Source organism: Lissotriton helveticus, chromosome 2_1 (assembly GCF_964261635.1).
Source record: "Lissotriton helveticus chromosome 2_1, aLisHel1.1, whole genome shotgun sequence".
Classification (NCBI taxonomy): domain Eukaryota; kingdom Metazoa; phylum Chordata; class Amphibia; order Caudata; family Salamandridae; genus Lissotriton; species Lissotriton helveticus.
This window is the reverse complement of record NC_136059.1, coordinates 1,968,730,852-1,968,755,841: the sequence shown is the minus strand read 5'-3', so window position 1 is coordinate 1,968,755,841 and position 24,990 is coordinate 1,968,730,852. Positions and strand designations below refer to the sequence as shown.

The 24,990-nt window shown below is 42.0% G+C and overlaps 1 protein-coding gene across 1 annotated transcript in view; it reads left to right on the top strand.

The window, feature by feature from the left end:
• Positions 1-24,540, top strand: part of IQCM (IQ motif containing M) — a 1,609,700-nt gene extending 1,585,160 nt beyond the window's left edge. Inside the window, exon 16 of the mRNA XM_078676908.1 lies at positions 19,435-24,540. Coding sequence (XP_078533034.1) covers positions 19,435-19,556 — 122 coding nt within the window. The 3' untranslated portion in view covers positions 19,557-24,540. The remainder of the gene's footprint in view (positions 1-19,434) is intronic.
• Positions 24,541-24,990: the final 450 nt, after the last annotated feature.

Genomic DNA, 24,990 nt, shown 5'->3' with positions numbered 1-24,990 from the left:
TGGGGCAATCAATTTGTGACTGCAGTGGTGGCTGTGTAATGTGTGTCTGCTTCAGTTAATGCACCATTTACAATGTTTTCAATGCATTGCAGACCGAACACACGAGGTGTGTTGTCCCTTGGCCCACTTAGTCACTTCACTCCTTTATTTTTTCCTAAGTTCTTCCGTCTCAGCCTACCAAATTCGAAATCCATTCTTGGCACGTGCCACATTTATTTTGATACCCATGTGAAGTGATTCCAGAATATATTTAATGTTTCCCATAACAGATTTAATTTACACTTGTTTATAATTTTCCCTTTCGAATTGTAGCTGGACTGAGTAATCCAAAGATGATGAATCGATGATCAGTGAGTGTAGTGACTCCTCTATTATATATCCCTCTATTATATTTAAAAAAGCTCTACCCTACCTGTCTAATCCATTTACCCTACCCCTTGCAATAGGGAAAATCAAGTTTCCTTTGCTTGGTTACTGCCCAGCAAATACATTTGTTGGAAATATGTGGTGGCGGGCGAGGCCACAGAGTGAAGTGGGAGTCAGTACATGATTTGATGTCAAGTTTGGCGGATGGGATACACAGTGACAAACGTGCCACATAAATTCTATATAGCCCATTTCTCTAGCTGTAGTGCAGTCCCTTAGATTCATTTTCACGAACGTCTACTTACAGCAGACAAGATGATGTATTAATATCTGCTTTTCACACGTAAGGTGTGTAATGTAGTATCTTATCTATTACTCCTCTGCCTCTTTGGAGATAGTGAAGAAAGAGAAATGCATTTGGCGAAGAACAGGGTCATTGAAATACAAATAGATACATGTCAACTATAGCTGCAGACAGTAGCAAACTAGCTAAGGTGCTGGCTAGCAATAAGCATGGCATCATAATGTTAGCACCACACACAATATTATTACATATAGTGCATAATGCTGTCTCATTATTGAGAAGTCATTTATCTTTCATTTCAAAGTGTCTGACTCTGTAGTTACTTGCAAAGCCTTTAGAAGAAAAAACAAATCAAATCACAGTTGTTTGTAATCCTGTGATGTGATTCTCTGCCTTTTAATAGTTTTCTGCCACAAAGTCAGTGCTTTTTTATGTTTGGCTACATGTGTGGGTAAAATATAAAAGTGACCTTGTGACTCACCTAATCATAATCACACCAAATAAATCCCAATAGCCCTAGGGGACAAGCAATGTACTGCTACTGTGCCATCCAGAAATTTAATACAGTTGTTTGCACAGAACATTATTTACAGTTTCTTGTTTTCGTTTTTCTCACATGCTCCTGCTGGTCCAGCCAGACCATGAATCAGGCAGGGGATAGTGGCCTGCTTGCGGCGGCAGAGACTAGAGTGTATTCAGCGGGAATACTGGTGGCTGGTGGTTCTGGAAGAGGAGGAACATAATGCACCACAGCTGGGATCCAGTGCAGTTGGTTCCCCTCAGCCTCCAGCCTCCCGGCCATCCCATGGCCAGCACCACTGCCAGCCAACAGCTGCCACCCCCACCACACTGACCATAGGTCATTGCTATGCTGCATCCTGCAGTGGCTGGACACCATAGAGGGCCGGCTCACCACGATGTAGGAGAGTCTAGACCAGATCATGGTGATTTGTTGTTTCTTGGGGCTGGGTGGAGAGGGTGGGAAGGGAGTTGGGACTGGAGAGACTTTTTCTTGGACATTTAGAGTTTATGGGGTTTGGATCCAATTTGTTTGGGGAGAGGGGTGGGCATGTTTGTGTGGAGAGGATTTTTTTTGTAAATAAATAAAGAAGAAACTATTTTATTCAATCTAAATATATGCCTGAAGTATTTTCATTTAGATTTACTTTGCACTGCTGCCTTCAAGTAGTTTTACACAGCCTGTTTGTGTGCATGTAACTTATGAGAGAGCATAGCACTAAGTTATAGAGTCTAGACTCAGACTCTTGGTTTATCTTTGAACTGAAGTCGATATTCAATAACTTCTTGTTTCTAGCTGTAATCCTGCAGCTCCCACCCGAGTTCTTCCATGATCCTCCTCCTGACTCTGAGTAACACTGTCCCAGACCAGTCATCATCATCATGAATCATGATGACCAAAGCAAGATAGAGGTGGAGTGCACTGCTATTGAAGAACACGTAGAGAAACTGATTTGCAGTATTTTGCATAGGTTTTTGTTGTTAACATATGTGACTGTTCTGATCTCCGAAGAACAAGAAAAAAGGAGAACAACATGTAAACAAATCTGGCTACGTTTGAAAGGGCTGATCGTCTACAGGGAAAATAAAAGGAGCGCCCATCACTCACGCAAACAATGCAAATCAATAATCATCTCAAGAATGTTCTCATTTTACAATTCAACACACACTACCTGAATGTCAGCTTCCACATTAATCATCACTCACTTTCACTCGATAATCTGTTCACTTATTGCTGCAATGCTTACCTGTTCCACTGTAGGCACAGTGGTTGGCACACTTTCTCTCCTTTAATGCAAGCAACAGATTGGAATTTGTCAGTGTTGTAAATAAAACGATTGCCTGGAGAAGCCATCCTAGATGATGAAAAATACAGAAAAATCATGGCAGTCATCTTTGATTCAGGCAACACATTATTGACTCAGGCAACACATGATTGAATACCTAACACCTAAACTACCAGTGCTTGGATTCAAAGAGGTAACTTCAACTATTGCAAACGTGAATGACTGTGTGAGTGATGATTTAAGTTGATTGATGATTTATGTCATGGCAGACAGTGAGGGAGGGTGCTGAACTGTAATGTGGGAACTTGTCTGAGATACGTGATTTGCAATGTTTGGGGCCTGAGGGGTAGGCAATCATTTTCCCCAGAGGTGATTAGCCTTCACAAAGTAACTTAGCAAAAATGAATTAACCTGTATGGTCCACTGCCATGATTCTTCTGTATTTTTCATCATCTAGGATTGCTTCTCCAGGCAATCGTTTTATTTACAACACTGACAAATTCCAATCTGTTGCTTGCATTAAAGGAGAGAAAGTGTGCCAACCACTGTGCCTACAGTGGAACAGGTAACCACTGCAGCAATAAGTGATCAGATTATCGAGTGAAAGTGAGTGATGATTGATGTGGAAGCTGACATTCAGGTAGTGTGTCTCTTACTGCTGATCAGACTACTGTTAGGTGCCACAAGCTGTCTGTAAGCTGCTTGCTTAAATTTTGCACATGAAACAGATCACTGTACTGTATTTGCTGCTCTTTCGATTTTAAAAACGATTTTGGGTTTTTAAAAAAATTCTTTTAACTTTATTGCTTTCCTGCTGCTATTTCTTGTTATTTGCACACCTACCTTGTCTTGCTCAGAGGCTTCCCCAGTCCGCCGCGGCTTTGCTGGTTGTTGCGGAGGGAAGACCTCACTAAACTCCTCTTCCGGGCACCTTCTTCTGCCCAGGTTTGCGCTCTAGTAGCCTGGCGTGCCTATTTAGAGATGTGCCGGTCGGGACGCACGGCGGTCTCTTACTGCTGGTCAGACTACTGTTAGGTCCCACAAGCTGTCTGTAAGGTGCTTGCTTAAATTTTGCACATGAAATAGATCACTGTACTGTATTTGCTGCTCTTTCGATTTTAAAAACGATTTTGGGTTTAAAAAAAAAGTATTTTAACTTGATTGCTTTCCTGCTGCTATTTCTTGTTATTTGCACACCTACCTTGTCTTGCTCAGAGGCTTCCCCGGTCCGCCGCGGCTTTGCCGATTGTTGCGGAGGGAAGACCTCACTAAACTCCTCTTCCGGGCACCTTCTTCCGCCCAGGTTAGCGCTCTAGCGGCTAGGCGTGCCTATTTAGAGGCGTGCTGGTTGGGACGCGCGGCGGTCTCTTACTGCTGGTCAGACTACTGTTAGGTGCCACAAGCTGTCTGTAAGCTGCTTGCTTAAATTTCGCACATGAAATAGATCACTGTACTGTATTTGCTGCTCTTCCGATTTTAAAAACGATTTTGGGTTTTAAAAAAAAATTCTTTTAACTTTATTGATTTCCTGCTGCTATTTCTTGTTATTTGCACACTTACCTTGTCTTGCTCAGAGGCTTCCCCGGTCCGTCGCGGCTTTGCCGATTGTTGCGGAGGGAAGACCTCACTAAACTCCACTTCTGGGCACCTTCTTCCGCCCAGGTTAGCGCTCTAGTCGCCATGCCTGCCTATTTAGAGCCACGCTGGACCGTGCCGCGTTCAGCGCCAGCCACCCTGCCCATTCTGAACCAGGCAGGAGGTATTCAGCCAGACAATTATTAGATTTATGTCCCAAAACTGAGTGCGCTCACTCCTCGGATGTGGTAAAATTAACAGGAGTGTAACCCATAAACCAATTCAGGACTGGGTAGGTAGGATGCAACAAAAACACAATGTCCTGAGTGGTAGGATTCAATAGACAATTATAACAAGCATGCACATAGCATTACTTAGAAAGAAAGAAGGAGAAAAATTCGTTTGTATGACAATAGATAGTTATTCATCTTTATATCATAACAGTAGTTTCAGGGTCTTCCCTGTGGCTCCACCCTTAAATGAAATTACTCCAGCCTATTGTGATATCACCTTGTCACATGCGCCGTTGAGCCACTCACTGTAAATTTTTAGCACCTTATGCACAGTGCGCCACCAATGCTGTTCACCTTCACTTGCGTCGCCACCTGCACTTTTGTACACGTTCATGCACCAAGTTTCATGTGGTTGTCATTCAATTAACTTATGCAGTGCTGTTCCTAACTGTATATCTCCGACCCTGAAACTACTGTTATGATATAAAGATGAATAACTATCTATTGTCATACAAACGAATTTTTCTCCTTCTTTCTTTCTAAGTAATGCTATGTGCATGCTTGTTATAATTGTCTATTGAGTCCTACCACTCAGGACATTGTGTTTTTGTTGCACACTCCTTGGATGTGGACATAATCAGGGGTCCACTGATATGCCTAAAATGTAAGACCCAACTTTCCTTTTGGGCTAAGGAGAAGAGAGTAGAGGAAGTTAAGGGAGATGGCCCTCAGTGCCTCATTAAGGGCGGTTTGATAAACACACACGCTCTTTAGGACTTCATGCCCTAGAGGTCAGGGAGCTGATTATGGACAATGACCTGGATTTCTTGGGCATAACGGAATCCTGGCTAAAAGAAGACTCGAACCCAGACATCGCAGTCGCTCTGCCACCAGATTTCAAAATATGTAGGGTGGAAAGGAAAAATGGGAGAGGGGGAGGGATAGCAATACTCCACACGAAGACCCTGCCCTGGAAAGTGATTTCACTCCCAGGTATCAGTGGAGCTGAACATATGGACTTCAGCTGTAACATTACACACACCTTCTCCTTCTCAGGGGTATTGGTGTAGCACCCTCCAGGCAGCAGCAAGGCCTTCTTGGATTGCCTCGGTGATGCGCTTAGTGAGGCTATGCTTAGGTATGCCAATTTTACGCTCCTTGGTGATGTGAATCTCCACCTGGAACTCAGCGACAATCCAGGGGTCTCACCCTTTGTGGAGACCATACATCTGCTGGGCATGGAACATCGGTCCAGGGTCCAACCCATAGGGCAGGGCATATACGTTGGATGTAGTTTGCTCCAAACTTAGTACGCTCCAGATAGGGAAGCCAGCCCCACAGATCTGGTCGGACCACAGTTTCCTTCCACAATACATTCCGGTCTCAGGGAAGGGGCATAGAGAAGGGAAGTCAGTGACAGGACCCCCTAGAAAAGAGTGTCAGCGCCTGCTCATAAATAACGCGCTGCATGCAGTGGCACAAGATAAGGTTCCTATCCTTACAGGTGTTCCAGGGGAGGACTCCTGTAGGTTTCATGACTGGATGTCGTCAATAGGGGAGGAATTGCTTCCAGCTGGTCGCCCAACCGGCTTAAGCAAAAGAAAACCCCATAGAGACCCCTGGTTCTCGAAAAAACTAATAGAACTCCACCTGCAATCCAAGCAGCTGGAACGCTGATGGAGAAGGGTCTATGAGGAATCAGATTGCATGATTTAAAAAAAATTTAGGAAAAAATATCATGCAGCCATCAAATCAGCTAAAAAGTCTTATTTGTATGCCCAAATCACCAGGGCAAATCTTAACCAAAAGGAAATTTCTACAATCGTAAAATCATTCATTGACCCCAAGGGGCTTCATGCTGAAATTCCCCCCTCTCAAAAGTTATGCAAAGACATCGCAATTTACTTCGAAGAAAAATTAAGGTCATCCAAAAGAACTTTGTGATCCTCGACCACCTGGGGCCTTTGGAGGCACAGAAACCCCCGAATGTGGAGAGTGGTGCAGACCTTCAAGGTTTCAAACTGGCCACTCTCCTCCAGAATAAGGAAGCAGTCCTGACCTGTAAATCCGGCTCCCCTTTGGACGCCTGCCCACCGTTGCTCTTACATCATTTAGTTGACATTGTTGGCCCAGTGATAAACGAAATTGTGAATTCTTCCCTAGCTACAGGGACAGTCCCTGACGAATGGAAACGTGCCATAGTAAAACCTTTAAAAAGAAATCAAACTTTGACCATCAGATCTCACAAATTATAGACCCATATCTCTGCTGCCCATTTTGGCTAAAATTACAGAGAAAATTGTTTACAAGGAGCTCTCCAATTACCTAGAGGCAACACAGACTTTCCATCCCCGCCAATCTTGTTTCCGTCCAAAGTACTCTACTGAGTCGGCATTACTGGAAATATCAGATACCATTAAATTCATCCTGGACGAGGGCAAGAGGGCAGTGCTGATCCTCTTAGACCTGTCAGCAGCGTTCGATTCGATCTCACACAAAATCCTGCTTAACAGATTAAGATCGTGTGGCAGATCAGAGCAGGCCTTGGCATGGATTACATCCTTTCTGACGAACAGGACACAATCAATTGCGCTGGGACCGGTCATGTCACCTGTACAAGTTATGACCACAGGGGGCTTCATTGAGTCCCCTGCTGTCTAATGTATATATGGCCCCTCTTGTCACCCTGATTGCTAATTATGGGATTGAGATCACGTCATATGCCGACGATACTCAACTGATTCTTTCCCTGGATAAGACCTCTACTAATGCAGAGGCAAAATTTAAAGCCTGTCTGATGGCTGGGTTGCAATGGATGAAGGAAAACCACTTTGTTGCAACACCAGCAAGACAGAAATTTTACAGATAGGAAAAGACAATGCCTTCTGTCCAAAGGATTGGTGGCCAGATGACACCACAGCACCACCATCAACGGTAGAGATGGCCAAAAATCTAGGTGTGTGGTTTGACTCTGCCCTTTCCTTCAAGCCCCATGTCTTGAAACTGACTGGGACCTGTTTTGGTTTCATAAAAACCTTGAGATTTTTTTTTAATATGATTCCCCTAGTACCCTAAAAACGGTAGCAGTGGCACTCATATCATCCAGACTGGATTACTGTAATAGTCTCCTTGCAGGAACTAACAAGTCTATCCTGAGGAGACTTCAAGTGGTCCAGAACGCTGCGGCCAGACTGGTCCCAGGACTACCACGCAGGGCATCGGCCTCGGCTGCACTGGAGTCCCTTTACTGGCTCCCAGTCTGTAAAAGGGTCCTGTTCAAACTCCCATTGACAACTTTTAGAGCCCATCGTCACCTAGGTGCAGGATATCTTTCAGCAAGATTTAGGCCTTAGATCACGGCAAGAACGCTAAGGTCAAGCAAGGCCAACCTGATCAGTGTTCCAGCATATCGGCTAGTTACCAGAGTTGGAAGATCCGCGACCGTTTTGGGAGCTAAGGCCTGGAACAGCATGCCCAAGGAGCTTAGAACTTTGGAACATGAGGGGCATTTCAAGAAACAGCTAAAGGCGTGTATCTTCGATTTACCACTGGCCTGTTGCCAAAAGCTTATTTAGACTCTTGTCTCCCACCCGACCTGTGGTTTGATAGCGCCAGGAGACTCCGTTAGGAGTGGCAGTTAGCTCTTTATAAATTTACTTTTCATTTCATTTCATTTCACATTGGAATATGGTATTGGCAGACAGTCTTGTAAATAATAAATGATTTTATGGAAAAGACCTTCTAGTGTTAAGTGATGCAAAAAGGGATAGGCATCAGGCAATAGGTATGCAAGTAGGGGCAGGCATTGTCCCCAATGCCATGACGGAATTATCAAGGCTTCTTCAATGCACACTGGCCCAACTACAATCTGGCAATATATATGTGATTAAATAAAAAGGTGGAGCAACATAAATCTGAAACAAAAATAATAATGTTCCTATAGCTAATTTTTTTTTGTGTTTTTGCAAAGAAAGAACTAAGTTCAATGAGAAAAATTTTAAAGTTCTACAGGGGCACTGGCATACATAATCCCGGGAGTAGATTTCATCCTCAAACTCAGGTTGTTTACCCACAAGTTAGTCAGCTAACACATTTGATTAATTTCAGACCAATCACCATCCTCCTCCTCCTCCTATGCTGCTGTTTCGGGAACTGTATATTTGTGTGAGATAAAATGTTTTTCCATTTTGATCAAGGTCAATTTCTCCACATTTTTAGGCAAGAGACTGGTCCTTCTCAATGTGACAACCACTCTAGCTGCACTGAACACACATTCAGCAGATACACTGGCGACAGGACAAGCCAGATACTTTATTGCCAGCCTACTGAGCTCTGGCCATTAGTGCATCTTCCCACACCAATACATCAATGGATTTTGATCCACTTAGACCTCTTTTGGATCATTCAGATACTCCTGGAACATCCTGTGGATGGTCAATGGTGCTGCCACTTGCTCAACTTGTTTTGCCATCTCTTCTGCACTGGACTTGAGCTTTCCCAATTGAAACCAATACAATGCAGAGGTTGGGCCTGGTCCCTCTGCTGCTGTTGTTGCTGGTGTTCTGGTTGGTGGTGTTGCTGGCTGCTGTAAGACCAGACTGCCCTCTCTAGAAGTTAGAGGTAGCACCCTAGAACTGCAGGGTGGGATGCCAGGTTCCAGCTATTCTTGTTCCAAGTCTCCGGCCTGCTCTACAATCCACCTTTTGTATTTTAAAAGATTCCCTTCAGAAAAAGGAATGAAAGTGGGTAGAACTGTTTTGTACCATGGCTCAAGTAGTGTAGCACAGTTGTACTCTTTGAACTTGATGTTGCCATGTTGCAGCCTTATGTTAGAAACCAAGCGAAGGACTAATGTCTCAATCAAGACATATACTTATCTGCTTTCAATCACACCTGCATGAGCGAACCTTCCAGACACCTTCTTTACATGGTCTTGTAGGAGATGCAACAGCGGGATAGCTTGGCCCATTATACTGTCCTCCTTGCTAACTTCCTGTGCAAAAACCTCAAAAAGGAGTAGCATCTGTGTCAGGCATTTGACTAGGCTCCATTTGTCCACATCCATGGTCATAGCTTTCCCAACTGCATTCCCTCCTCTTTGAATGACATAGTCATTGATCTGTTTGTACTGCTCACACAGACTTTGCAACATGTTAAAGGTGGATTTCCAACGTGTTGTCACCTCCTTTATCAGGGCTTTAACTGGTGCTCTTTATTATGCTGAATAATCTGCTGCTACTTCTAGGCTTTAACAGAATGGCTGAAATGAGTCCAGATTTTTCTGCAGGTGGTCAGTATGTTGCTGACTACGTCTTCCTTTCCGTGGAAGTCTTGCACCACCAGGTTGATGGAAAGGGCCAAACATAGGACCTTGAAATAGCCTCCATCTGACATGGCCTTGACTATGTTACTGCCATTGTGTGAGGCAAACAAATCCAATTCTGAGACCTCTGGGTCACAGCCATTCATACACCTTGCTGTTAAATTCCTCCAAGATGTTTACAGCTGCATGTGATTTTTCCATCGCGAACATGGTCACTGTTGCATGCTACCGAACACTCTCAAAACTTTCTTCAGGGCCAAAACCTGGAGATATCTTTTTCTTTACCCCTGCAAAAGAGATCAGTGTGCAGTTAGGCACATGTAATCAGTTGTCTGACAACTGGTCCACATGCCTGTCATCAGGTGGATCGTGTGAACAACACTTTGCTGAAAAGCTTGTCCGACCAACTGCAGCACATAGAGATGCAGCACTGGAACAGCCACTCTGGCAAAATAGATCAAACTTGGTACCTTCCATTTTGGACAGATGGCTGCCACAAATTCTAAGAATCCCACTCCTTCCACAAAATCCAGGCCAGCTTATAGCAAACACCCACACTGGCTGAACGCACAAAATGGCTGCCAGCCAGTGCCACATGGTCACCAACAACAACTAACACTGAGCAACAACATCCAGCAAGGAGGCTTGGTCACAAACAGAGAAGACATGCTGGCCTATGGGGAAAGCACACTGGCTGGCTACCCAAAATGGCGACCAGCCACATGGTCAGAACAACAACAACCAGCAAGGAGGCAAGGCCACAAAAAGAGGAGAAATGCAGGCCTATGGCAAAAGCACACTGGCTGGCTACACAAAATGGCCACCAGCCACATGTTCAGAACAACAACAACCAGCAAGAAGGCTTAGCCACAAAGAAGAAGACATGCAGGCCTATGGCAGAAACTCAATGGCTGGCTACACAAAATGGCTGCCAGCCACATTGTCAGAACAACAACAACCAGTAAGAAGGCATGGCAACAAAACAAAGAAGACATGCAGGCCTATGGGAATGCACACTTGCTGGCTACAAAAAATTGCCATCAGCCACTTGGTCACAATGACAAAAACCAGCAAGCAGGCATGGCCATAAACAGAGATGACATACAGGCCTAAGGGGAAAGCAAGCTGCTGGCAACACAAAATGGCCACCAGCCACATGGTCACACCAACAGGCAGTAGGCCTGGAAAACAAAGAACACATGCAGGCCTACGGTGGACACTGACTATACAAAATGGGCCCTGGCCACATGGCATGGGGAACAACAAAGGCAAATAGTGGCCTATGGCAAAAACACATACACACACACTGGCCAGACAAAAGAGGCATGGTAGCACAGAGAACATAGCATTAATTCAGCAGTGCATACAATGAAAATGAACAGTGCTAAAATGTACAACAACACACATCCTCCTTTAATCTAATGTTATCCATGGCCTAAATGATGTTTCAATACAACAGACACCACAGAAACAGTTGTTTTATACACCAATGAATAGTACAGGGCCTACTGGCTGGAAGGCCCATTGGCAGACTAGGCCACAGAGTGAATGAAATCAATATTGCAAATGTATAAGAAAATACAGGGAGGAAATGTAGTAAACTGTGCAACATTTTTCCTTCACAAAAGAAGAAAAAAGAAATGCAAAAAAATAACTAGGCCTCTCCTAAAACTGCAATTTTTAAAATCGCATAAAAGTACAAACAAATCCAGTTGCATGGCCCCATCAAACAAACAACACCCTTATACACCAGTTTTTCAACTTACTTGTGATATCTCAAAAACAAAGTCCTTAAATCCAATGGTATATATGCAGCAGACAAGGCAAGTGGTACTTCCAGCTCCAAATCCCAATAAAATTGCCCAGGAGGGGGGCCAGTCCCTAGGCAGACATCTTAGGGTGCAGGTCAGATAGGACTCCTCTGCAGAGTATTGCTAATAAATGCCTGTGTGTATTCTCTACTATCTGACCGACTCTTCATTACTTGGGAAGGCATATTAGGTGGTTCTCAGTAATCCGGGTGGCCCCTGATGGCCACTTCCTTCAAGAGGAGACTGCTGGACAGGAACAAAAACATGTTTTTAAAAATGGCTTCTTGAACAATAAAACAACTCCAACAGGCAGTTTGAGAAGAAAATCCACTCCAAATGCCTCTCAGCTACATTCTGACGCAGAAAAGCTGCTCGACTGCTCCGCTTGCGATCAGCACTAAAAATACTAGATTGGTGCCATTGCGGCTGGAAGCCAAGCGAGTGAGTGCAAAGTCTTTCTGGAGCTCGCTAGCGATGTTAGAAGTCTCACGCATGCTAGCAAGTCCCCAAAAACACTTGGGGGTGGATGTATCAACATTGGTGTTTGCGATTTCTTATTAGCGATTTTTTGCGAGTCGCTATTAAGAAATCGCAAACTGCGATGTATCTAGATTTTTGTGAAAAATCTGCGATTTCTTAAATATCGCAGATTTTATTGCGATTTTTTTTGCAATTTCTTAATTTACGAATTTCGCAATTTAAGAAATCGCAAAAAAGTGTGAATCTGCTAATGCTTGAAAAAAATGAGTAAGTCATAGTCAGGGAGAGCACTTGATTAACAGCACCTGCTTGCCTGAGCCACACCCAGTGGCAGTTGGAAGCTTGTTAGGCAGCTAAGCAGACCTTTTTTTCCAGCACCATGGAGCCTGGAAATTCACAAGAAGGTGCAGCTTGTGAAAAAAGGAAAAGGAAACAAACATTTTCAGAAAAGGAGCTTGAAACACTGATAGAAGAAATGGCTTGTAACCATGAATTGTTGTTTGGTAAGTAAGCCTTGAAAGTTCCTGAGGTCAGAAAGAGAACAATTTGGCTGGAAATTCAAGAAAAAGTCAATTCTGTAGGAGTGACCCCAAGATCCGTCGACGAACTGAAGAAGCGATGCTATGACATGCGTCTGAGGTCTAAAGAAAAGCTGGCTGAGAGAATCAAAGAAGCTAATAAGACTGGCGGACTGGATCAGCCTACTCCACATGAAGAGCTGGTTGAGGCAACACTCTTGCAGGAAAGTGTCAGTGGAGTCACAGACATTGACAGTTCGGAGCCTGCACATGGAGAAGAAGGTAAGAAGGATGCATATTTGTTTGCTCTTTTCTGGGTCATGCATGTATTAATTGTTTGGAAAGGGTTTACTTACTGTATTCAGTGTAGTAAGGATGTAGGACACTTTACATTTTTAAATCATCCTCTACAACATTATCCCTTATAGTTTTAACAATTTATTTATTGTTTTTTGCTATTAATGTAACATTGTGACTTTAATATATATCAAAATGGCAGGCCAGGTTTTGTTAAAAATCAGGGTGCTTTTATTGTAAATGTTCAGATAGGCACGCAGCAATCTGATTTTTATTTCTACATTCACAGCACACGTTGAAGATCAAAATGAGGAATTTCAAGGACACTCTTCACATGCACATGACTTTACACCGGCTGAAGATAATTCAAATGAGGAAGTAGATCCAATCATCAGGTCCAAAAGAAGACATGTGGGCCCTCTGCCCCCATTTGCAGATGAGGATGAAGAACCTGAAGGGGGAACAGAAAGAGCTAATGAGACATTGAGTAATGCTGAACATGTTGAGCAAAGCCATGGAGCCAGAAGAAGAGCCTACACCCTAGATTGTGCAAGGCCCAACAGGGTTGTTGTTTCAGACAGTCCTACTGTTTTTGAAGGTTTAGAGAGCAACATATTGGAAGTGCAGCAGAAACAACATAAAGCATTAAGGTCCATCAATAGACATCTTGTACAGCAAAACAAAAGCATTGCTGGCATGGGGGAAGGGTTGAAGCAAATTGCAGGATCTGTGGATGGACTTTGTTTGGCAATGGAGAAGTCAGAGGGAAACAGGGTCAGGACAGTACATAGACAACACACCAGAATGCTTAGGTACTGCACTTCAATAAATAGACTGTGTGGTGTCACTGCACAGTTCAGTAGGCGCATTATTTCCATGCAGCGCATGGTTAGTGAATGCACCCGGAATGTGGCCAAAGGGCTTGATAAAGTTTCAGCAGTAGTTGATTTGATGCAGACCTCTAACTCTGGGGCACGTGCATCATTTGAACCTATGGAAACTGAGTCCACTGCTAGTAGGAGTAGCAGCAACCCTACTCCAACTTCTGACATTAGTGAACGTAGGAGTGGGAGACATGCAACCACAAATACAGCCGGTAGGAGCAGTGAGGCAGGACTACGCTCCAGCATTAGACAGCGCCGAAAGTACATTTTTGCAGTTTGAAAATTGCTTCTGAAAACTGAATTTCAAATTTTTCACAAACAGTACTATACTTTTAATGTCCTGTGCAGTAACAGGTTGTACTATGAAAAATACAATGTCTATTCATTCTTTCATTACATAAAGTAAAACATGGGAAAATTAAATACAGTTGTCATGCATTTCATTCATACCTAAAAGTAATTCTGTGTGATTTCTGCACGTCTAGCACACCCTGCTGCAGCTCCAACTCCTGCAGCACCTCTTCTTGGTGCAGGTAAATCATCATTGTCTGATGAATCAGGGTCACTTACTTCACATTCTGTTCCTTTTCTCATGGCCATGTTATGTAACATTGCACAGCTTGTTACAATTTTGCAGCACAATGATGGTTTGTACTTTAAAGAACCTCCACTTTTGTGAATCCTACGAAACCTGCTTTTGAGAATCCCAAAAGTCCTTTCTATGACTGCACGTGTAGAACGGTGTGCCTTATTATACCTCCTTTCATGTACATTTGTAGGATTTAGGTAAGGGGTCAAAATGAAATCACGTACAGCATATGCACTATCACCTGCATAAAAATATGAAAGATGGGTTACTTTTAGGAATATTGCTGGTGTCCTGAGAGAATGTGGAATTAAAAAATGTAAAATGCACTTACCAAGTAAAAATGCTTCACCAAATTGCCCAGCATTCAAACGTCCATGCAATCCACTGTGCCTGAAGATGTAAGAGTCATGTTTGCTTCCAGGGTACTTTGCCACTATATCAGTGATTATGTATTTGGCATTACACACCATTTTAATATTCAGAGAATGGTAGCATTTCCTATTTCTATAAACATATTCAGTATCAGCAGGAGGATTTATGGCAATATGTGTTCCATCTATGCAGCCAATCACATGTGGAAAATGTGCAATTTGGTAAAAATCCAATTTTGAACTTTGGATATCTTGAGGATTGCTAGAGAGGTAAATGTGATGATTCAGCCTACTCATCATTGCATCAAGAAATACTCTGAAGAAACGAGAAAATGCACTCTGAGACACTCCTCAAACCTCTGCAATGACCCTTTGAAAAGATCCAGAAGCCAGAAGATGCAGGGAGCACAGTACCTGTACATGTGTAAGTATTGAATGGGTTCTGTCCGTTTTATGCTCCAAAAAAGTCTTCAATTCATCAATTAGGTCCAAAATGGTGTGTGGATGCAGTCTATATTTTTCAAAAATGTCTTCTTCTGTTTGCTGAAACAAAGTGATCCTCAGTCTGGAAATCCTCTCCTGCCTCTGTCTCCTGTGTGCAAGAGCTTGAATGCGCATCCTTCTAGCTATCATGTAAAGTGCAGCCATTGTGGTTTGAGGAAATGCAGTTAGAACTTTTTTTTATACTTTCAAATTGATTACCACCTGATTGAAGTTAGTGTTAATAGCGATTTCCTATTTTGCGATTTTAAAGAAATTGCAAATTGTGATTTTTTCATACATCTTTTTGTGAATTCTTAACTTGCGATTCGTTATTTGCGATAATCGCAAACTAGGAAACGTGCAAAATAAAGAATCGCTAAAATAATTCGCATATTTGTATAATTCGCAATTAAAAAATCGCAAAATCTGCGAATTCTTCTGCGAAAGTGGCCCTAAAAACCGAGTGAGCTGTTATTTTAAGTAGAATGTAAATATATGCCATTTATGTGAAGATTCAGTTTTTTTTTAGAACACGTGATGATCAGGTCCTTGATCATAATGCGCCTGGATCATCAGCTGCTATGGCTAACAGCTGGCACCTCTATCCTGACAATTTTGTGCACACCTCCTTTTCTCTTGCCATTTTTTCAAACCGCCCCTACAGTGCATACCTCCACAGCTTTTGCCCTATCAGCTAATCCCTGCCACATTGCCTGCTTCATTGCTCGACTGTGGATGTGTGAAGACAAATCATTTACTTCAACTGCAATGTTTACACTATATCTGCCTGATACTTGGTGATGTTCTTCTTCCTCTTGAGTGGATCTTTGCCTTTTGCATCATAAACTCTACTGGAAGAAGTTGTTTCTTGCTGTTTGCTTTGTGGGTAAATATGAGGATTCCCCGGTTCCCAGTCCCACAACACAACATCAATGACTCTCTCACTTACCACTAGAGATCACATCATGTGTCATTTGTTTTATAGATTCCTAAAGCTCAGAAGCCCAAAAGGCGGAATTCATAAACACAGACATACTTGCCAGCCTAAAATAGCATCACGGCCAACTGCTGAGGACTACAACAGTTGTTAAAAGTCCTCTTCCCAGGAAATCGACTGGAACCGCAGGTGAGGGCCTATAACAAAGGGAAGGCCTTAACAACTGTTATAGCCAGTGGCAGAAGTGGTATATTGCTATTAGAACATTCTACCTACTAGGGACAGAATGTTCTAAAATAAAATGGGGAAGCAAAAAGACAAGCCTTGGAATTGGAGCTAAAGGTCTATACCAAGAATTGGTGGTGCTGAATTACTTCATTGTCTTCAATGTTCTGATAGATATCAGTGACTAGCAGGATGAAGTCGGAGAAACCAAGAATAATTTCTTCATCCTATGCTAAGCCAAATCGCACGACAGGTCTTCAAGATCTCTGTTTACCTGAGCTATCAACAGCCACATCAGAAGCATTGGTGGGGCTTGGGGAAAAAAATTCCAATCTGAGTTGCAGCTGGTAACTAAGGAGAAATGTAGGCTACACAGTACTTGCACTATTTAGTGGTGTCACCACATTAGCTGCCTCATGAAGGTACAGGTCAGATTTTTTTTAATTAAATAGATGTTATAAAAGATGTGTGGGTCCTGGGATAAAATGCTACGGTTGCCCTGCCCTTATTATGGCCCTGTGTTTTATTTTAGGGTATTTGGGGATGACAGGGAGGTATATCTAGCTATTCTTGTCAGTGTCAATTACTACACAGTGGCACAGTTTTTAATTTTGCTTTTTGTGCAGCAACCTCCGTGAGAATCACAGGATAGCATTAATTATTTTAGGAGTACAATTAGGCAATTCTAGCTGTAACAGGAGTTCACACATTTACTTGGTTGCAGCAAACCTTCACTCTCCCTGTCACCGTTCAATTTACCGCCCAATCCACAAAAGTGAAGCAAAATAAAAAATATTCGCTCTCATAGGGTAACTATTATCCTCAGGGAAAATGTTTTACTTTATTGGAATGGAAAAAGATTCAAATGGCGCTCCTGCAAATCGGTTTCAACAGTGTTCATCCAGGGACATCTAAAAATGTAAGTATTTCTACCATCAAAATTGTAACCAGTGTACATTTTGTCTGGTGGAAACGTGAGGCTAAAAAGGACTTCGGAAACTCTATACTTGTTTTCTTCCATCAGAAATACAAGATTTTCCTTGTGAAGATACCTGAATTAATTTTGGGAGAGTACTTTCCCCACTCACGCACTAAAATAATGTATCCCTCTTGACAGAAGTAAATGTATGACAGTTTCTATTTGAGAAGCTATCTGGAAATTGCTGGGTAATACCTCCAAACGTAGACGGTTTGCAAATAAGCACACCCAGGATGGCATTCAAACTGTCTTCTACCTCTAGACTTGCAAACAAAGACATTCGATCATTTATTGTAATATCCGTGTACATAAATTACATTTGGTAGGGTTAAATGTCACATTTAATGGTTCTGTGAATCAGCAATTTGATTTTACACTTGCAGTTTAAAAATGTTGAGTACCCAAGTTGATAATGCCAAGATCATGTCTTGTTAGTACAAAGATTTAGAGTTGCCCAACCACTGTAGGTTTCTAATTGCCTGTATGCAGAGACGCTAAAATAATACGGCAGTGAAGGAACAAACTCTGTGGCAGGATTGATTGCAGAATCCAGCTAGGAAATGCAAATTATATTGCAAGGAAGTGGTATGATATGCTATATTCAGCACTTTTCTGGCATTACTGTGTAGCTAGTTTTACATTTTATTACCCTCATTCAAAACGGATCTGAATGAAATACATAAGTTTCTTAAGAAAAAAACAGCACGCATTCAGCAATTCCTCTTCAAAAGACTATTCACTAACAGTGTATCACTTTAACTTAGAAGCCGTGGAGCTTCATTGTATTAACACACTCTTCTACAAATCAAAGTGAAACAGTTTGTGAAAAACAAAGACTATGTTGCAGAAAACATCTTCAACACTTTTAATTCAGAATGTGCTGCATTTATAAGTTGCATCTCTGTTATGTTCAAAAACGTGCCTTCAGTTTCAGGTTTTCCCTTTTTTCACATGATTAAGAAACTGCTTTACCGAACAGTATTCTACGATCATATATATTATTCAAATGGCTCGCTGTGCGGCACATCAGGAGTCGACACATTGGATTCTAAAAAGAAATCCAATACGTATTTCATCTACTACAGTCTTGTTGCTGCTACGTTGATAAGGTCTCTGTCATGTGTACATGAATTTTTGAATTTTTGTGACTATTGAAGCAAAAATTATTTATGAACAAGAAGGAATCATACTTTCTAGCATTTTTGAATTTCAGGCTTTAAAGTGTTTTCCTCCAAGCAGTGCACCAACGCTCTTCCTCAATACATCACATGTATATGCGTGCAACATTCGGCTAAATGTCTTTCTATGCTTCAGGACAGCATGGGCGTCAATTCACCAAAATGCCAGGGGTAGGGGGACATCACACATCATTTGGCCTTTACTTTGACTCACACACACATGCTTAAACACACCACATTCGCAACCATGCATACAACATACATTTTAAAGCATTTTTACCTACCTCAGCTGTCAGATAGGGTCATTTACCCCTCATTCTACTCCATTTTGTATTACACTAAAAGTGAATAACATTATTCACTATTTGTGTAATAAAACGATTATCAGAAAACCAGGAAACTGGACGTCCATTTGGACGAGCTACTCATGTGTTCCAAGCACTTATTCGCAATGGCTCGCAAAGGCAGTGCCAAGGGTAGAAAAGGGTAAGCCAGGGGTCACAGCTGCGACCTCTGGCGTTCCTATATGACGCCCATGCACCACAGTATCAGGAGCTGAAAAGGGACCAGTTGTCGTTTGCAAACGGTCAGGTGTGGGGATGTCCACCATAGGCAGCAATTTCAATAACATCCGTGCATCTGTCAGGCTCACTCCTACCCTTCTTCAATTTAGGAAATAGCTGAAGACACACCCCTTTCAAGAACACTGCATCACAGAAACAGTCAATAGCCCAGCTGCCCTCTCAGTACCCAGCTCCCTGTTTAAGATCTCACTATTCCACCCTGCATAGCACTCTGCTACCTATTGCTATAGAGTCTTTCGTGCTTTACAAATACCACAGACATACAACTTTTCACCCCTTTGAGACAGAAACAACGTTTGCTAATATTTACTAATTGTGTATCAAGTGGCAAGTAAGACGAATTCACATTTACTCGCACAAACCTGCAGCTGTGGAATCACGTTTACCAATGATCCTGTCTAAATAGAATACAGCCTAATTTATCTTCTTCTTTGCTTTTTTGCTCTATGAATAAATTGTTAAATATAACTCTGTGTTTCTTTTTTATTGCAGTGTCTGGCCACCCAATATTAAAAAAAGCTGACATCCGTGTCGTTGGAGAGCTGGTGGCAGCGTCAATCAGAGAGAGGAAAGAAAGACTTTTGCCTGCACCGAATCCTCAGTGCGATGGCTAAAAAGACGTCCAAGTTGTTTCTTGCACCCCTATCACAGATAAGGAAGCGTGTGCAGCTACACGAACAGCCCCTGTCTGTATTTACAAACATGAAGAATGAAGAAGAGTGCTTTGATTTGCCTAATATGCTATTTGATATTTTTTAAGGCAAAATACGAATTTCAAATTGTGATAAAAATCCTAAGTTGTTGAGCCTGTTTTGTCAATATACACATCTTTTTTTTATTTTTTTATTTTTTAGAACATGTCCTCATTACACCACTCCAGGGGGGAGTGGGGCTGAAACAACCTCCAAACCCAACACAATCCATGCCTTAATGTAATCATTGGACAGGTTGTTCTAATCCATCACCATCAATAAGCTTATCAATCTGACCATCCCAAAAAGTCCTCCCATATTTCTGCAGATCTAAGTGGGATCCCTCTAGTTTTTAAACAGCATGCCCATTTAGCCACATTTACCCATGTAAGTGGGTTTGGGGGATGCGGGTCCAACCAATGCTTACAAATTTCCCGCCTAGCCAATAGCAGCAAGTAAAATAACAAACCATGTTGCTTGTTATTTAGGACCTGTTGGGAGGCGGAGTCCATCCCAAGGAGTACCAGTGTTCCATTTAAGGTAATATTTGTGCCCAATATGACCCTTACAGTACTTTCTACAGCCCTTAAAATTCTTTAAGCCCCGGTCAAGCAAAAAATATATGTACATATTTGGCCTTTAAAAAGTTGCATCTTTTACATCTTGGGACAGGCTGTAACACAAACTTAGATAATCTTTGTGGGGTCCAGCAGCCTGTGAATAACAAAAAAATGATGATGTTTAAAATTTGCTGATGTCACTGTGGCATACTGTAATTTCACAGAGTATTCAGACAGCTATTGTAGACTGCCCTCCTGTGAAACATCTTTCCAAACATCTTTCCAAACTCCTGTTAGATCCTTCATTTTCTCTTCGTCTGCCTCCAAGACGTATCCGTACCATTTTACCACTTCTTTACCTTTATGCCCAGAGTCCTGAAGCAAGGTCTCAAACTCCCAATTGCATCCAACCTCTCCCCCTTCAGCCAAAGCCCATGAAGTGAGCTGCAAATATTTAAACCTGGAAAGCGTATTGTCTGTCCTGCTATTCAGGACTTCCCATGGGACCAGTCCGTCTGTTGTCACCAGATCGCCCCATTTTGTTATCCCAGCCATCTTTAAGGGTAGACTCTGGGCATCTTCTAGACATTCCGGCGTCCCCAGAGGTTCCCCGTAGGGGCAAAATCAGAGAAATATCCAATCTTTAAAACCCGCCTCACTGCAAGCAATAGGCTTAAAGCTGATTTCAACACCTTTAACCTTACTTTTTTGAAACATTTTTGGGCGCCAAACTTATATAAATAGGCTCCTCTCACTTCCTTGGTCATTTCACTCAGTATTAGCCCCCATGTGGTGTTCCCTGGTTCCCCCGCCAACATGCAAAAATTCTTGAATTGAAAAGCCATACAGTACAATCTGAGGTCCGGTAAGGCTAATCCCCCTTCTTCAGGCCACTTTTAGGTTTTTTCCAAGACAGCCGTACCCCCATGATGCCCAAATAAAACTAGATATCTTCCCTTGTATTTTGTTTAATTCTTCTTTAGGGAAACTGAGTGGTATACAGTTGAAACGATAAGTTAGTTTAGGAAGGACAGACATTTTTATTAAATTAACCCTCCCATATATTGACAGAGGTAAGTTCTTCCACCTTGCTAGTAGTCTATCAACCTCCTTAATTACTCGCTTCAAATTCCGCAGTGGGATCTTTTCTATTTTTTCTGCAATTGTTATCCACAGATATTCAATCTCTGAGCAAACTTTACCTCCCCATGCAACCATATTCCAACACATTATTTCTGTTTTTGAAACATTGGCTAGAGATCTAGAAAGTGCTACAAATTCGGTTGTCAATTGCTCTATCCTAGTCAGTGTTTGCGCTGTATCTGAATTATAAACAACCAAATCCTCTGCATATCATGCAATCTTGCTAGGCATTGGAAGCTGGTAGATAGGGATGATCTGCTCATCTATTCTTAATTTTTGGGCAAAGGGTTCTATATACAAAACGAAGAGGAGAGACAGGGGGCACCCCTGCCTCGTACCCCGATTGATCCTGAAACTTTCAGTCAATGTTCCATTTAACAAAATTCCTGCCATGGGCTGCTCACATAGTTTTTGTACTGCCGGAATGAAATTTATGCTAAAACCCATTTTTCCCATGACCGCCCAGAGAAACAACCAACTAACGTGGTCAAAGGCCTTGGCGGCGTCGATCGCGACCACTGCCGACAGAATTAATCGTGCAACCACCAGGTCAATAGTTACAATTAATGAGAACATGAGTTCCTGTATTTGTCTGTTGGGAACAAACTCTTTCTGATCAGTGTGTATCAACTGAGGTGCCACCCTTGCCAATCTCCCTGCCAATATGCCAGTATAAATGTTAAGGTCCATGTTTAACAAAGATATAGGTCGATATGACTCAGCCATTCTCGGATCTTTAGCTGGCTTTAATAATAACGTTATTAATGCCTCGTTCCATGATTGTGGAATCCTTCCACCCTCCTTATTTACTAAATTATAAAAGTTCACCATTTCCGGTACTATCTCGGCTATTATCAATTTATACACCTCGACTGGTAAAGCACGGGCCAGCTGCCTTACCATTTTTCATATGTTTAAGTTGTTCTCTTATTTCCTCCTCAGTAATTAACACATCCACCCTATCACTCTCTTCTGTTGTTAAGACCGGAATATCAATATTATTTAGCCATTCATTTAAAGCTTCTTCAGCCGGCCGCTAACATTCTGTATATAGTTCTGAGAAAAGCTTTACCATAATTTCCTGCATATCCTTCTCATTATTGGTAGTTCCCCTCTCAGGATTGATAGTTAACTCACCTATATGGTTTCTCACCCTATCTGTCCTTGCCTTCCAGGCTAATAAGGCTCCGGCCTTCTCACCATACTCGAAATGTTACATGCGACTTGCCTCCCACCTTTCTCTGTACTTTGTTTCGAGCCTCATTTTGTAATTTAATCTAGCTTCATCCAACTCATTAACCAATGCCACACTACACTGTATACCCTGCTGTACCGTTCCTTTCAATACTCCAATCTCCTCCTCCAACTTGTTCAGTTTCGCTGGCTCCACTTTATTCTTGTACGTGGCCTGACCTTGCAGATTCCCCGAATATAGGCCTTAAAAGAGTCCCATATGACACCAGTCGGTGCAGAATCAGCATTCAACCCAAAAAAATAAACGTTTTTTTCCTTCAGAACAGTTGTCACGCCTAAATCCAATAATATGGCCCTTTTCAGCATCCATCTAATGTTGTTTCTAACGCCAATCTCCCCAATGTAATACAAACCATATTATGGTCTGAAATGTGCCCTGGGGCAATATGTACCACTTTTATTTTCCCGGCCCATTCTCTATCTACAAATATATAATCTAGGTGAGAAAAGTGATGACATTTCTTACTATTGAAGATGTAAGCTCTACTACCTTCCATTATATACCTCCAAGAATCAACCATACCCAAACCATTTAACATATGTTTTAAGGTCAACCTTGTTTTAGGTGCTTGGGTCCGGGCCCCTCTCCTACTTGTGGATCTATCCAAAGTTGGGTCAAGTAGAGTATTAATGTCCCCTCCTATTATTATAGGTGCTGTTGCCCCTGCTAATCTTAATTGCATCTCCACTATGTATTGAGGATCGTCCATATTTGGACCATAGAAACCAACACATAAAAACTTTTGACCCAAACACTTAAGATTGACAATGACCCATCTACCTGAATCATCGGTATTGGAGGTGATCATTTTTATCCCTGACCCATTCCTAACAATTATTGCGACCCCTTTGAAATACACTGATTGGTCTCACACAGCGTAGCTCCCTATACATCTTTGTTTGGAGAATAACCCCCCTACTCTCACATGCTGTTAGGTGGGTTTCGTGCATGATACAAACTTAAGCTTTGGATTCTTCTAAGAAACTCAGCACCAGCCTCTGTCTTTTTTTTACCTTAATCCATTTACATTGCATGTTGTTATTTTTACAGTGTTATCTCTTCCTGTCATTTATATACTTTTTTTTATATTGCCTAGCGAATCTTTATGTACATTAAAAAATGGCCAAAGTATAGTGTATATTTTACGTATTCTGTCTAATGAGGACTTATTTTTAGTTTTTTCCCACTGCTCCCCACCCAGTGCAACCTTATCCCTTCCCATGGGAACCCTTCCCCAACTATCAGGCATAAAGCCCATTGGACCACTATTGGGAGGAGCCCTCTCTAATTTCCACCTACATCCCCCCCACACCCCAACCCCACTTTGATATATTTTTTAATTTGTGTCTACACATTATCTAACTTTTTCTTTTCAACGTCTTTTAACTTTCCTCCAGTATTTTGACTTTTAACTTTCTAATCTCCTCCTGTGGAACCAGTTAAGACTTTGAAGCCTGCTATTACCATAGGAGCCGAGGAGAAAAGGGGCTGAGAAATGCAAGTAGAATTTGAGCAAGGAGTAGCTGAGAGGGGGTTCCAAATAACAACCCAGAATAGGTTCAATGTTCTTTAAGAGGACGAGAATGTGGAGATAGTGGAGTCTGTTGGGACTGGTGAGATGGTACAAGCAAATGGGGGAGGAGTCCCCAAAGTCTCAACAGAAACTTGTAGTCCTAAAAAAACATGTCAGTCTCAGAGGGTATCCCAATTGTACCTCAGCCAACCTCAGGGAACCCAGATGTGGCTGATGTTACAGTGGCTTCTATGTTTCTGGACCTTAAGAGAGAGCTCAGGGATCGGTTTGAGAAATCTGAAGGTCAATATACACATCAAATGTATTCCCCTATACACACGGTTAACAAACGTAGTTCAAGGCGTGTATGTTGAAATACCACCTGATTTTGAAGGAAAAATGTTTTTGCATGCATGTATAAATTTAAAGCAATAAAGTTTTAATGCAATAATTGGAAATATACTTTTTATATTTAGCCTGCTTTGCTTTTAAACATTTACATTTTTTGTTGGCCTACCTACCATTTCGATTTCCTTTTCCACGTTATTGAAAATGCACATATATATATAGCTGGTTTGTGTTTTGGCATTGTAGCATGCAGTGGAAACTATGTATTTATATTGTTTTAAGATAAGAACCCCTTGGCTGGAGGTATTTGACCCATTGTCTCTTCATAATTGAATCTGTGCATCATATTCTCCATGACTGTTGCAGGATGGATCTGTATTGCATTATGCAATTCTAGACTGCACTGGAAGAAACTTGGCAGCCATCTTGTTGAGGAGAAGAATTCTCTTTCATGATGGAGACTCAATTCATGGCTCATATCAAGTGGTTTGTCAGTGAGGATAACCCGAACCAAGGCAGGTTGGCTCCCCATTTAAG